Here is a 15405-nt window from a genome sequence, read left to right as displayed (position 1 = left end):
TTACTGATATAAACAAGACTGAAAATTTAAAAATGGGAAAAAATATTATGCAAAGAATAATCAAAAGAAAGCTCAAATAGCTATGCTGATACAAAACAAAATACATTTTAACAGAGCTTGAAAACACATGAAGCAAAAACTGATAGAAATGAAGGGAAAAATAGATAATACTACAATAGTTACGAGACTTCAATACTCCACTTTCAATAATAGATAGACCAACCAGACAGAACGGTCTGCAAAGAAAGAAGTCTAAGACCTGAAGTTCTAAACCAACTAGACCTAAAGGACATCTATAAAACATCCCACCTTAAAGCAGCAGAATATACATTTTTCTCAACTGCACACAGAACATTCTGCAGGACAGATCATGTCAGGCCATTAAACAAACTTAGAACAATTCAAAACCACTGAAAGAATTCCAAGTACATTCTTGACAAAAACAAAATTAGAAATAATAAAGACAAAAATTTGGGAAATTAACAAATATGTGAACATTAACACTCTCCTAAATAACCAATGGGTTAAAGAAGAAATCAAAAGGGAAATTAGAAAATACTTTGAGATTAATGAAGATGATAAAATATACTAAAATTTATGGAATACAGCTAAAGCATCTGTAGAGGGAAATTTATAATTGTAAAAGCTCTATTTAAAAAGAAGAGGTATCCCAAGTTAATAACCTAATCTTCTACCTTAACACATTGAAAAAAGAACAGTAAACTAAACCTATAGCCAGAAGAAAGGAAATTAAAAAGATGGGGCATAATCTAATGAAATAGAGACAGAAAAATAGAGGGAAAAAAATCAGTAAAACCAAAAGCTCATTGAGAAGATTAACAAAATTGACAAACTTTACCCGGAAGAAAGATTTAAACTACTAGGTCAGATATGAAAGAGACACTACTAATGACCATACAAAAATAAAAAGGATTATAAAATAATACTATTAATAACTGTATATCAATAAATTACAGACAATCTGAAGAACATGCCATACCAAGTAGAAATTGACTTAGTAATCTCTTAGTAAACTACCCATAAAGAAAAGCACAGGCCAAAGTGGCCTCATTGCCAAGTTCTACCAAATATTTAAGAAGTTTTGAATGTGATGAAGATATTGGGGAAAAAATATTTAATACCAGTTCTTCAAAAACTCTTCCAAAAAATGGAAGAAAAGGGGAACACTTCCTAACTCATTCTATGAGGCCTGCACTACCCTAATACCAAACTCAAACAAAGATGTCACCAAGCAAACAACAAACCAACATTTCCTATGAATACTGGCATGAAAAATCCTCAGTATTTCCTATGAATACTGGCATAAAAAATCCTCAAAAACATACTACCAACTAAATCCCGATACATAAAGAGAATAATATATCATGACAAACTGGGATTTATCTCAGAAATCCAGTCATGTTAACATCTGAAAACCAGTTAATGTAATATATCATATCGGAATACAAAATAGAATAAAAAGCAAAAATCACATGATCATCTCAATAGGCACATAAGAAATATTTGACAAAATATTTATCTTTCATGAGAAAAACACTCAACACACCAGGAACAGAAGGAAATTTTCTCTATTTCTGGGGGACATGGAAGGACAGGTGAATGACATAGGTTTCTTTTTGAGATGATGAAAATGTTCTACAATTGACTGTGGTGATTGATGGTTGCACATATCTGCAAATATACTAAATGTCACTGAGTCATACACCCTAACTGGAAAAATTGTACAGTGTGAATATCATCTCCACAGAACTGTTTAAAAAAAGAACCAGGCCGGGCGCGGTGGCTCACGTCTGTAATCCCAGCACTTTGGGAGGCCGAGGTGGGCGGATCACAAGGTCAGGAGTTCAAGACCATCCTGCCTAACGCGGTGAAACCCGGTCTCTACTAAAAATACAAAAAAAAAAAAAAAAAAATTAGCCAGGCCTGGTGGCGGGCACCTACAGTCCCAGCTACTCAGGAGGCTGAGGCAGAAGAATGGCATGAACCCGGGAGGCGGAGCTTGCAGTGAGCCGAGATCGCGCCACTGCACTCCAGCCTGGGCGACAGAGCTAGACTCCATCTCAAAAGAAAAAGAAAAAAAGAAAAAATGTAAAACCTAGAGTGAAAGGAATCTACAGCACTTCAGTATAGGTAAAAATACTCTGCCTTAGCAAAATTCTCTTATAGACAAGTTATGGAACGAGTAAACTGGCAAAGGCATGCTAGCTTTTCCATCTTGGGTTACATAAATGTCCATGAAACCACTGTATTTAGCACTCAATGTCACACTTCCAAATCCACATAAAAAGAGAATTTAATAGCTGTCAGAGAGGCTTAAATAAAGACTACTCTGTCCAGTTAACCTCATCTCCTGCAAGGAAGATCATAGCTACATGAAAACAATGCATGTGTCTGAGTGTGTGAGAGTCTGTGTGAGAGTGTGTGTGTGTGTGTGTGTGTGTGTGTGTGTGTCAGGGAGATTTGGGGAGTGGAAGGAAAGCACCACCACCATTTAATAGTTTTCTCATGGTTGAGGTGATACACAGAAAATACAAAGGACTGGCTTGGCGCGGTGGCTCACACCTGTAATCCCAGCACTTTGGGAGGCCGAGGCAGGTGGATCACCTGAGGTTAGGAGTTCAAGACCAGCCTGGCCAACATGGCGAAACCCCATCTCTACTAAAAATACAAAAATTAGCCGGGTGTATTCCAAAAATTAATTCCTCATGGCAGAATTTATTACTGCTTCTCTTCAGGTAATACTATTTCTTCTTAGACCAATTTCATAAGCCTCAAAAAACATTTCACTAAAAATTGATACACAATTCTAATTTAAAGATAACAGTTTACCTTAACATTTGACTTTTTTGAGAAATTCACCACTACTCCCCAGCCAAAGTCATCTCCTTCATTCTTTACCTACAAAGAAAGAAAAGCAAGTAAGCAAGAATCAAATGTATATCTACAAGGCAATTTCAGCCTTTCACACCTACATTCTAGACTAATAAAGCTTTCTGAATTTTCTGATAAAATATCTTTGAAAGAGCATTGCTAAATTTAAGAAACAAGATATTAACCCTGCATGAAAAAAATCAGTGCCAAATTTCATTTTAGAAATTGCCCATAGGACAGCAATAACAGGAATCTCTCAGTTGGCAAATGAATGCTGAAAATGACAGAATGTTCCAAGGATATAAATCTTTTATATCTAATGAATTCATCCATAACTTAAAATTGCCTTATTTTTCATATAGTTATATGAATAGTTATAGTTAGCATTTCATAACTAGAAATATTTTATATGCTAATTCCAAAACTATCTACTTCAATTTATAGTCCCCAAAACAAAAACCAGTGGTGATTAAAAGGCCTTTGCATAAGCCCCTAAGTTAGTGCCATATGAAACAGGTAAAATAATATGATTAATATAGATCAACTATTGTAGCAGGAAGCATTTTATCAGGATAAAAAATAAATTAGAATCTTTAACAAAAATATGTTTAAATATTGAATTATTCAAGTATTTTATGAAGAAACAATGACATACCTTTACCAAACGACCTGGTTGTAGAAAAGGTAAGCAGTATTTTGGTTTGTGAATATATTCTTCAATTTCTTTACCCAATTTGGCAAGCTGCTGTCTTATCTTATAATAGATAACCACACTTTCTTCATTGGGAATTACTATTTTATTATACTGTTCTTCTGAATTCTTTACCTCTGTAAATAGAACACATGTACAAAATTAAAAAGTTATACATCTTATTTAAATTATACCCAAGACATAGCATTTTTTCTATTAGGTTGGTGCAAATGTAGTTGCGGTTTTTGTTTACCTTCTACCTTCCTGTAAGTCTCTATGTGTTTATCTATCCAAAAGCTCCCCAAACCCTGTCCTCTTGTGCCTTTTATGGAGGCTTTATTGGACAGACATGACTGACAACTGCGAAGAAATGTGGTTGGTTACAATCTATTACTAATAGACTGAGTGGGAAAACCCAGCAAGATCTGCCCATTACGTTTTTTTTTTTTTTGCGCTTTTCCATATAGCATTTCTTCCTCCAAGGTACGACGCAGGATCTCTTTTGAAATGAGTGCCTTGTGACCTAAAATCAGACAAGATAGGTCAGAGAATTTCTTTAGGTCAGTCTCCAAAACAGAAAAGCTGGAGATGATTCCTGCCTTGGGGAGAAAAAGCAGCAGGTGAAAGGAAGGCAGCAGAAGGTCAGAGAGAGAATCTATCTTCTGGGACCTGCTTCTGACCCAACATTATAACAAAAGACTAACAAAGGCTATGGGAGTTATAAACCAGGAACCATGGACAAAAACCAACCAATAAATCACAGGCCACACCCTGGTTTTTTGTGAATATGGATCTCATATTAACAGGATATATAATTTCAAAGATATTGGCATATTATTAGACTTGTATTTAGTCATTATTTAGATCAGTCTACCATTAAATGATATGAATATATCTCTTAGGGTGAGGCCATGCAGGTTTGCAGGCTTTTATTTGCTCTTGCCTGGTTTTAAAAGTAGGAGTCATCTTGGCAAATATATAGTTTTATATTTTTAGGCATTTGGTATAACTGAACTAGGATATAACTGTTTTGAGCTTCTTTAGAGGTATTAACTAATATTGGATTTTTAAAATGTGTAATTCCGTTTTTAAAATCCATAGCCTTTTTTTTAATTTTTTTTTTTAGAGACGGAGTCTCGCTCTGTCGCCCAGGCTAGAGTGCAGTGGCGTGATCTCGGCTCACTGCAAGATCTGCCTCCGGGGTTCACGCCATTCTCCAGCCTCAGCCTCTCGAGTAGCTGGGACTACAGGCGCCCACCACCATGCCCAGCTAATTTTTGTATTTTTAGTAGAGACGGGTTTCACCGTGTTAGCCAGGATGGTCTCGATCTCCTGACCTCATGATCCGCCCGCCTCGGCCTCCCAAAGTGCTGGGATTACAGACGTGAGCCACCAAGCCCGGCCTTTTGCTTGTTTTTTTTGAGACAGTCTTGGCTCACTGCAACCTCTGCCTCACAGGTTTCAGTGATTCTCCTGCCTCAGCCTCCTGAGTAGCTGAGATTATAGGCGTGCCACACCATGCCCAGCTAATTCTTGTATTTTTAGTAGAGACGGGGGTTTCATCATGTTAGCCAGGCTGGTTTTGAACTCCTGACCTCAAGTGATCCACCTGCCTTGGCCTCCCAAAGTGCTAGAATTACAGGTGCGAGCCACCACGCCCGAACTATAAAATCTATAGTTTTTAAATACCCTTCCTTCTTTTTTAAAAAAATCTATGGAAGGGACATTAGAATTGGCCACAATGTTGGTCTAGATTTTAGGCAGCAAAAGTTGCCTAGCACTATCTCCTCCACATTGTATCTCTATTTAGATGTGATAAGGTTATACAGGTATAGAACTAGTGCCATTTAATTAATGAAGTGCTACAGCGAATTCTAAAAAGATCTAAGAGATTTGTTTTCACTTTAATCGCTGTTATCATGGGCCTAATTACAGTCACTGCAATGGCCACCACTGCCGGAATGGCATTACACCAATCCATTCAAACGGCTCATTTTGTTAATGATTGGCAAGCCAATTCCACCCAAATGTGGAATTCTCAACAAGGCATCAATCAAAAATTGGCAAATCAATGATTTAAGACAGTCTGTTATTTGGCTTGGAGATCTGGTAATGAGTCTTGAACGCTGCATGCAAATGCAGTGCGATTGGAATACTTCGGATTTCTGCATTCCCATATTCCTATAACGAGACTGATCATTCATGGGAAATGGTCAAAGGACATCTTCTAGGTAGGGAAGATAATTTATCATTGGACATAACTAAATTAAAGCAACACATTTTTGAAGCCTCTCAAGCTCACTTATCCATTGTGCTTGGAAGTGAGGCGTTAGATCAGGTGGCAGAAAATCTTTATGGATTACACCCCACAACTTGGATTAAGTCTATTGGGGGCTCCACTGTAGTAAATTTTGGAATTATGTTTCTCTGTTTAATCGGCTTGTTTTTAGTGTGCTGGACCAGTCAAAGAATCCTGTGTCAAAATCGAGAGAACGAACAAGCCTTCATCGCCATGGCACATTTATATAAAAAGAAAGGGAGAGATGTTGCGGGAAGTCAGGGACCCCAAATGGAGGGACCGGCTGAAGCCATGGCAGAAGAACGTAGATTGTGAAGATTTCATGGACATTTATTAGTTCCCCAAATTAATACTTTTGTAATTTCTTATGCCTGTCTTTACTGCAATCTCTAAACATAAATTGTAAAGATTTCATGGACACTTATCACTTCCCCAATCAATACCCTTGTGATTTCCTATGCCTGTCTTTAATCTCTTAATCCTGTCAGCTGAGGAGGATATATATCACCTCAGGACCCTGTAATAATTGCATTAACTGCACAAATTGTACAGCATGTGTGTTTGAGCAATATGAAATGTGGGCACCTTGAAAAAAAGAACAGGATAACAGCAATTGTTCAGGGAATAAGAGAGATAACCTTAAACGCTGACCACCAGTGAGCCGGGCGGAACAGAGCCATATTTCTCTTCTTTCAAAAGCAAATGGGAGAAATATCACTGAATTCTTTTTCTCAGCATGGAACATCCCTGAGAAAGAGAATGTGCACCTGGGGGTGGGTCTCTGAACTGGCCCCCTGGGCGTAGCTGTCTCTTATGTTCGAGACTGCCGGGGTGAAATAGACCCCAGTCTCCCATAGCGCTCCCAGGCTTATTAGGAAGAGGAAATTCCTGCCTAATAAATTTTGGTCAGACCGGTTGATCTCAAAACCTTGTCTCCTGATAAGATGTTATCAATGACAATGGTGCCCGAAACTTCATTAGCAATTTTAATTTCGCCCCGGTCCGTGGTCCTGTGATTTCGCCCTGCCTCCACTTGCCTTGTGATATTCTATTACCTTGTAAAGTACTTGATGTCTGTGACCCACACCTATTCGCACACTCCCTCCCCTTTTGAAACCCCCTAATAAAAACTTGCTGGTTTTTGCGGCTTGTGGGGCATCACGGAACCTACCGACACGTGATATCTCCCCTGGACGCCCTGCTTTAAAATTTCTCTCTTTTGTACTCTGTCCCTTTATTTCTCAAGCTGGCCAACGCTTAAGGAAAATAGAAAAGAACCTACGTAAATATTGGGGCAGGTTCCCTGATAATTAGGCAAACAGTTGTATTGATTTTCAGTCTATTTTGTCAGATGGGATGAAGGTACAATTCATCCTATATGGCTCTTAGGAATTTTGATAAAAGGGTTAAATATATAGTTGCAGTTTTCTGTTTAGGAATTATCTCTTTTTAGCATTTGTAGTTGTAGCCCTGGTCTTAGGACCATTCTATCAGGCAAAGAAGGAAACAAAGTTGTTCTTTTGAGGTACTGTGTTTTAAGAAACACTTACAAGTGTTTTTTCGGCTAGACACAGTGGCTCACACCCATAATCCCAACACTCTTGGGAGGCTGAGGCAGGAGGAGAATACCTTCAGCTCAGGAGTTCAAGACCAGTCTGGGAGAGACAGTGAAATTCCATCTCTACAAAAATAAAAAATTAGGTTGGTGTGATGGTACACACCTGTAGTCCTAGCTACTTGGGAGGCTGAGGTTGGAGGATTCCTTGAGCCTAGGAGGTTGAGGCTACAGTGAGCTATGATTTTGCCAGTGCACTCCAGTCTGGGCAACAGAGTGAGACCCTGCCTCCAAAAAAAAAAAAAAAAAAAAAGTATGTATATATATATATATATATACATACTTTTTTTTTTTTTTAATGTTTTTTGAGACGGTCTTACTCCGTTGCCCAGGTTAGAGTTCAGTGGCACAATCTCGGCTCACTGCAACCTCTGCCTCCTGGGTTCATGTGATTCCCTGCCTCAGCCTTCCGAGTAACTGGAATTACAGGTGTGCGCCACCACGTGTGGCTAAATTTTGTATTTTTAGTAGAGACGGGGTTTCGCCATGTTGGCCAGGCTGGTCTCGAACTCCTGGCCTCAAGTGACCCACTCACATTGGTCTCCCAAAGTTCTGGGATTACAGGCGTGAGCCACCATGCCTGGCATTTTTTGTATTTTTTATGTCACATAACAGTAACTAACACAGAAGAAGCCTTCTGTGACTCAATGTGTGAGGGTTTTTCTTCCCCACACACCAAGCAGTGGATGCCAGCTGGGTGTCCTCTAATTTAATTTTGACATTATTCACCTGGAGACAGCATCAGGTCTCACAGGCTGAGAGTTCAGTCCCCAAGACTGCCCCCACCCCTACCCCCACTAGTCACAAGTTAAGGCCTCCAAAATTTTAGACACTAGTCACAAGTCATAAGTTTAGACACTAGTCACCAGTTAGGGCCTCCAAAAAATTTAACAAATTGAAATTTTTACAACTTCCTCTTTAGGTCTGATTATTTTTATGTGTGTGAGTAGCTCACAAAACTCAAAAAAACACATTTATCAGTTTATTACAAAAATATTTGTAAAAATAGATTAAAAAAATACAAGACAAAGTCTAAAAAGGTCCCAAACACAAGAGCTTTTGTCCCCACAGAGATGGAGTGCACCATCTTCCTCAACAAATAAATTTTTGTTTCCTTCCTATAAGTCTCTTCATATTTAGCTATCCAAAAGTTTCCCAAATCCTGTCCTCTCTGGACATTTTATAGTGACTTTTAATTAGATGGACATAATTCACAACTATATATAATTAAACAAAAAATACATAATCTAATACTAATAGAGTAAAAAAACCCAAGAAAGCCCATTTATTTAAAATTTTTGGGTCGCTCTATATAACATTTCTTCCTCCAAGACATAAGACAGAATCCCCTTTAAAATGGTGGTCTTATGACCTATAATAAGACAAAATAAGTCAAAAAAATTTATTATGAACAGATCTAAGACAAAAAGACCAAAAAAAAAAAAAAAAAAGAAAGAAAACTAAAAAGAAAAAGAAACAACCCTGCCTTAAAATAAACAAATAAAAAACAAAACTAGGTTAAAAAAAATCTAACTTCTAAGGCCTATTTCTAAGGCCTGAAGTGCCCCAACGTTTTAACAAGACTATATATAACAAAGGGTATAAAAATTATAAGCCAAAAACCATAGACAAATACACACACACGCACACATTACAGTTTTAAATTTTGGTGAAATCCAATTTCTTTTTTTCTTCTGTTGTTCATGCTTTTGGTGTCACAGCTAAGAAATCACTACCAAATCCAAAACTACATAAATTCACACCTATGTTTTTTCCTGAGTTTTAAATTCTTAGCTCTTTATCTATTTTGAGTTACTTTTTGTATATGGCGTGAGGTAAGGGTGTGACTTTATTATGCATGTTGCAATCCTTCTGCTTCAGCACTACTTGTTGAAAAATCAACTGACAACAGATGTACAGGTTTACTTCTGGACTCACAATTCTACTCCACTGATCTGTATCAAACTGCTCTATGTAACCAGTGTGCTTCAGTTTCTTAATCTGCAAAATGAGGGTAACAATAGTGCACATATCCCCCACAAAGCTTTCCCAGGGACTGATGAAAGACACAGAATATACTTAGCTAACAGTATAGCTCATGGTAAACAGAAAGGATATTGCTACTGTATTGTTATTATGTTTATTATCATCATCAACCTTTTCACAGACTGTTCCTAGAGCTCTAAGTTCTAGTCTTTTGTACTACCTTGGGCATACTGCATCATCCTGGTTATTTTTAAATGAACTGTATCACTGCTTACAGGAGCTGTATTTCAGTCATTAAAGACTAGAATACCATCCGTAACAACACGCATTATGGCAGTAAACTTATCAGGAAAAAAAAATTAAACCCTATAAAAGAATATTTGACAGACCAAAGTCATTAAGAGTTATACGAAAATGAAGACTGCACACTGAAATGATGATCCTGCTGCCCCGCCCTGGTTACATATAACATTTTATTTGTAGGAATCAGGGGAGCACTAAAGGCAGCACAGACCGGAGGAATTTAAGAAAATGATATAAGGAAATATCTACGGGGGATAACAGGGAAGCATCCACGAAGGTTTTTTTTTATATCACTCCAAATCACTTCAGTGCTCAGACTATTTAACTAATGAGTCAAAAGTCTGAAAGATATTTTAAGAAGTCACATTTATTTTGTAGTTAGAGTCCAGGACTCTAACTACAGCTACATACCACTCCACAAAATTATTAACTTTAGGTACAGTCTTTTTTCTCCATATTAAACAAACAAAAATCAGTTCCTCTGATCTTTTCTCATGTTAAAAAAAAACTGGTTTTATGTCTTTCAAAACTGATAATATACATGTAACAAATTAGAAAACAAAGACATAAATTAATGAGGCAACTTGCTTGTGAGACTGCCACTATGAAGCAAATTAACTTAATTTAAGGATAGTACCCCTTCCACCCCAATCAGACAGTTGAGGAACTTTAGTATAAGAAGCTAGTTTAACTGCAGTGCAAATGAGAAGACCTCATTGGTCATTGCCATAGGAAAGCCTCAGAATTTCAGAAGATAGCATGTAAAATATGCCCATAAACTCTTAAGACAGCTTGCAACCAATTTCTTCCTCTCGAGGAAGATGAGAGATGGTGGTTGCAAAAACATATTTATAGTATATAATATAGTGTATAATAGTGTATACAATAGATAAGCCTGGGAGTGACTGGGAAATGAACTGCCATGCTCAGAACTAAGCAAATTTTACAAGTAAAAGCATAGATTGCTTTACTGCTCTATGGCAATACTATCAGTTTTTGCAACAAGCACTTACTGAGCATTTAACATAGATTATCTCATTTAATTCTTAGAACTTGGATGTACTGGATATTATCCCAACTTCATAAACAAACTAAGGCTCAGGTAGCCTTGATTCAAACCCTCATCTAACTGCACAGCTCTCCTATTACCACTGGCATTATTAATGAAACTAAATAAAAAGACTAAGATTAAGTATGCATTTTTCTTTTCAGTAAGGGTAGAGTAAAATCCAAGGACCTCTACTCTTACGGCTCACTGAAAAATGTACTGTTGATTAGATAAATCAAAATGAAAACCATCTCATGTATGTGAGCCATCTATTTGTTACAATGAATAAAACATTCTACCAATTCTACACTTCCAAAGACAATAGCCCACATTTTAATTTTGGTATATTTAAGGTGGTAAAAATACCACCAGTGCCTTGAAAAGGCTCTAGTAGTATCTGCAACAAAAGAAGTATACTCCTGCAAGTAATGAACGAAAATAGGAATGAACTCCATTCAGGATGTATTCTCTCACACTACATGGTCTGTTTGATCATTAACACTCAGCTCTGCAAACTGTACTAGAGGTGTTCCAATTCCCTTATTTCTCTTTCATCACTCAAATTCCTACCTCTTCCATTAAAAAGTATGTTATACTTTTTTGACAGTATTTTTACTTACTGGTTTCAGGAAGTTAGAAAAACAGAGCCTGCCCCTTTAAAACCAGAGGTAGAGAAATGCAGGGATAATTCAATTCCAAGTAGATACAAGTATACACAGGCAATGCTAGTGAGCAAAGATCATGTTACTCACAATCCTTTCAAAAGATAAGTCAGAACCACACTGAAAAAACAAAACACAAAAGCTGGGGACTGAGAAGACAGAGGACATGAGATGGAAATGTCTACCTAAATGGAAGAAACCGAGGCAAAATTAAGAGTTTATGTGGGCCAACGCTGAGGACTGCAGCCAGAGATACACTTCTAAGTTCTGGAAGTGCTCTAGAGACAAAAGAGGGGCTCCAATTTCTAAAGAAAAAGGGATAATCAGGGCCAGGCACAGTGGCTCATGCTTATAATCCCAGCACTTTGGGAGGCCAAGGTGGGTGGATCACCTGAGGTTGGGAGTTCGAGATCAGCTTGACCAACATGAAGAAACCCCGTCTCTACTAAAAATACAAAATTAGCTGGGCGTGGTGGCGCATGCCTGTAATCCCAGCTACTTGAGAGGCTGAGGCAGGAGAATCACTTGAACCTGGGAGGTGGAGGTTGCAGTGAGCCGAGATCGTGCCATTGTTCCCATTGCCTGGGCAACAGGAATGAAACTCCGTCTCAAAAAAAAGAAAAAAAGAAAAGAAAAAGGGATGAATTAGAAGAGGGGCTAGATTACAAAAGCTGTCAGGAATTCTCATTGGTAAACAGAAATAACACGGGTTAGTGACTGGCTATACAGTGGCTTCAAAAGGTAATTATTTAGTTCCAAGGGTAGGAGACTTGAGACTTGACTTCAGTTATATTTTAAATGACTTTCTCGGCCTGAAAATTGAAAGGGGCTCCCATTCCTCAGGTAAAAGGTTTTCTTTTTAATTTCTCAGAGAAATGGTGGAATGTTTAAGTTCATTGAGTGAGTAGTAGAATCCTGCTCTAAGTCATACTGAACAATCTCTGGGTCCAGCCAGAAGTCAGAAAACAGGCTTTAAAAAAACAGGATAATACTTGGGAGTTTTCCCTCTATCCTCCACTGTACCAGGGATGCTTTTAAAAGGTAATTTACTGCTTATCAGAATGTACAAAGAAAAAGAAACAAAACAAAGGTAGGTGCACCAATATACACTTCTGTTTCTCTTGGTTATTCAGTCTCCAAACCAGTCTAACTGCTAGCTGTATATGTATGTATAATTATCCTACTCATGCATGACTGTGCTAAATGCTTAGGAGGAATACTTTAATTTCCTTTTTTAAGTATTAAACTAGCTTGTAATCTTACACCTGTTTCAATGACAGCATCTGAAATTTCCATGATATAAGGTAAAATTAATACTAAGTACTAATCTGATTTTAACACCTCCTTAATTCACACTCAAATCCAAAGTGTATTTAAACCTTGTTCATCTTTATTATTAATTTTATTTTTAATAAAATAAAATAAAATTTATTATTAATACAATTTTTGGTGAAAGAAGGGGATTTATAGCTCTTTTAAAAATTCACTTCTCTGAGACTAGAATCATACTTTTCTATCTCTTTGCTAGGACCACAGTTTATCAGCCAAACGAGGGGCATTATTAATAACTTTTACAAGAAATTAATAGAATGTAATATGATTTGAAATTATACATTTGTCATGTTATAAGGTTTAAAAAAAATATTCAAAAATCTGCTTATGGAAATTTACTAAAGGTAAGTGTTGAGATCATCCAGCTCACATTTTAAGAAACTGTCATCTTTGATTTTTTTTTTCAATTAGAGAGGTTACTACATTTATTCTCATCACTTTATTAATGGTGAAACCCTGTATCTACAGAAAATACAAAAATTAGCCAGGCATGGTGGCACATGCCTATAGTCCAGCTGAGCTGGGAGGATCAACTGAGGCTGCACTGAGTTGTGATCGTACCACTGCACTCCAGCCTAGGCGACAGAGCAAGACCCCATATAAAATAAAGTAAAATAAGAGTGGAATTGTCCTATATACTCATGATAGAAAGGAATCTCCAATTTGTCTTGTTATATAAATCATGATACAGTTATAAAATTGAAACATTATTCAGTCATTAAAAATCATGCTTTCTTGAAATTAAAACTTTTTGTTCTTTTTTTGAGATGGAGTCTCACTCTGTCGCCCAGGCTGAAGTGCAGTGGTACAATCTCGGCTCACTGCAACCTCTGCTCCCAGGTTCAAGCAATTCTCCTGCCTCAGCCTCCCAAGTAGCTGGGATTACAGGTGCCCACCACCATGCCCGGCTAATTTTTTTGTATTTTTAGTAGAGATGGGGTTTCATCATGCTGGCCAGGCTGGCCTCGAACTTCTGACCTCAAGTATCTGCCCGCCTGGGCCTCGCAAAGTGCTAGGATTACAGGTGTGAGCCACCACACCTGGCCGAAATTAAAACTTTAAAAGCCAGAATCAATGAGCTACTAAATAGAAAGCACTTAATAAAAGGCTAGGCATAAGGTAAATATTTAACAAATGATATTAATTATAAGCATTAATTATAAGCATTATCATTACCAGTATAAGTATCATTATTACAAAAACTCCACATCTAATTTTGCCTTTAAAAAGTTTGCCTTATTTGTGAAACAAAATAGAAAAACTCCAAAGTGTTTACAGTGGTTGGAGATTACACTCCAACCACTGTTGTAATCTGTGTGAGATTACAAATGATTTTAACTTTCCTCCATCTTTTGTCACATTTTCTTTCTCCTTTTTACGATGACTACGCACAATATTTTTATAAGATTTATCCAAACCAGTGGTTTAATTTTTTTTACATTCAAGTGAAAACCAGTACTTTAAATCGTTGCCTCCATTTTAGCTTTTAATCAGCTCTTATGACCATCAGTCACACTACCGTCTAAGGTAAGAATCAATGTACAATTCCACTTGAACATAATTACCATAGGACATTTACTTTTTGTGCTTTAGTAAGCATTACCTTAATATTAAGAACTGAAAATTCCAAAAAGCTAAACTCTAATCCAAGTTAAAGCATTATATTTCCCTAAACATTCACAGGCTTATGCCAGGGCACTCTTTTATAATGAGAAATGGTGAAAGGACAAGGCTAATATGCATGTGCTTCTTTTTTTTTTTTTTTGAGTCGGAGTCTCCCTTTGTCACCAGGCTGGAGTGCAGTGGTGCAATCTTGGCTCACTGCAACCTCCGCCTTCTGTGTTCAAGTGATTCTCCTGCCTCAGCCTCTCAAGTAGCTGGGACTACAGAAGCCCACCACCATGCCCGGCTCATTTTTTGTATTTTTAGTAGAGATGGGGTTTCACCATGTTCGCCAGGATGGTCTCGATCTCTTGACCTCGTGATCCACCCGCCTCGGCCTCCCAAAGTGCTAGGATCACAGGCATGAGCCACTGCGCCTGGCTGCATGTGCTTCTTACAGGTCAAGTTTTAATATACTAGGCTTTGTGTTATTTCATTATTCAGGACCATGAGTTATATGACATATATGCACAAGACAAGAATTATACTAAATTTGAGCCAACTATAGAAGTTTCCTGCCAGCGTTTTCTTTCATTTTGAAATGTTCTATTCAGTTGCAATGACCAGACTACAGCTGTGCAGTCCATTATGTATGAACCAAAATTAACCTTAAAAAAAAAAAGCCAAAGCAGCCAATAATGCAGACATTTTGCTAGTTAGTCTCCTAGCTACACTAAGCTCTGTTATGGTATTTTATACTTACTCTCTACTACTCCTGGAATTGCTCTATAATGCTGAAACTGGTAGAAGGATTTTTCCAACATGTACTCAGGATTAATTTCTTCTACACGTAGTAAGTTCAAAACCATGTTGTAGGTCAAATGGAAAGCACTATTTAGAGGATCAGCGGAGCCCTAAGAGAGAAAAAAAATGTCAATTTTGTAGTTTTCCAAATTAATTTACACAAGTACCTTT

General features: G+C 37.4%; 1 protein-coding gene across 1 annotated transcript in view; it reads right to left on the bottom strand.

Moving 5' to 3' along the window:
* Positions 1-15405, bottom strand: part of MTREX (Mtr4 exosome RNA helicase) — a 117528-nt gene that overhangs the window by 43235 nt on the left and 58888 nt on the right. Inside the window, exons 16-18 of the mRNA XM_024247641.3 lie at positions 15194-15344; positions 3548-3720; positions 2851-2919 (exon numbers count right to left, since the gene is read on the bottom strand). Of these exons, the coding sequence (XP_024103409.1) occupies positions 2851-2919; positions 3548-3720; positions 15194-15344 (393 nt within the window). The remainder of the gene's footprint in view (positions 1-2850; positions 2920-3547; positions 3721-15193; positions 15345-15405) is intronic.

This window comes from Pongo abelii, chromosome 4 (assembly GCF_028885655.2).
Source record: "Pongo abelii isolate AG06213 chromosome 4, NHGRI_mPonAbe1-v2.0_pri, whole genome shotgun sequence".
Taxonomy (NCBI): Eukaryota; Metazoa; Chordata; class Mammalia; order Primates; family Hominidae; genus Pongo; species Pongo abelii.
Note: the sequence above shows the minus strand (reverse complement) of the source record. Positions and strands in the feature narration are given on the sequence as shown.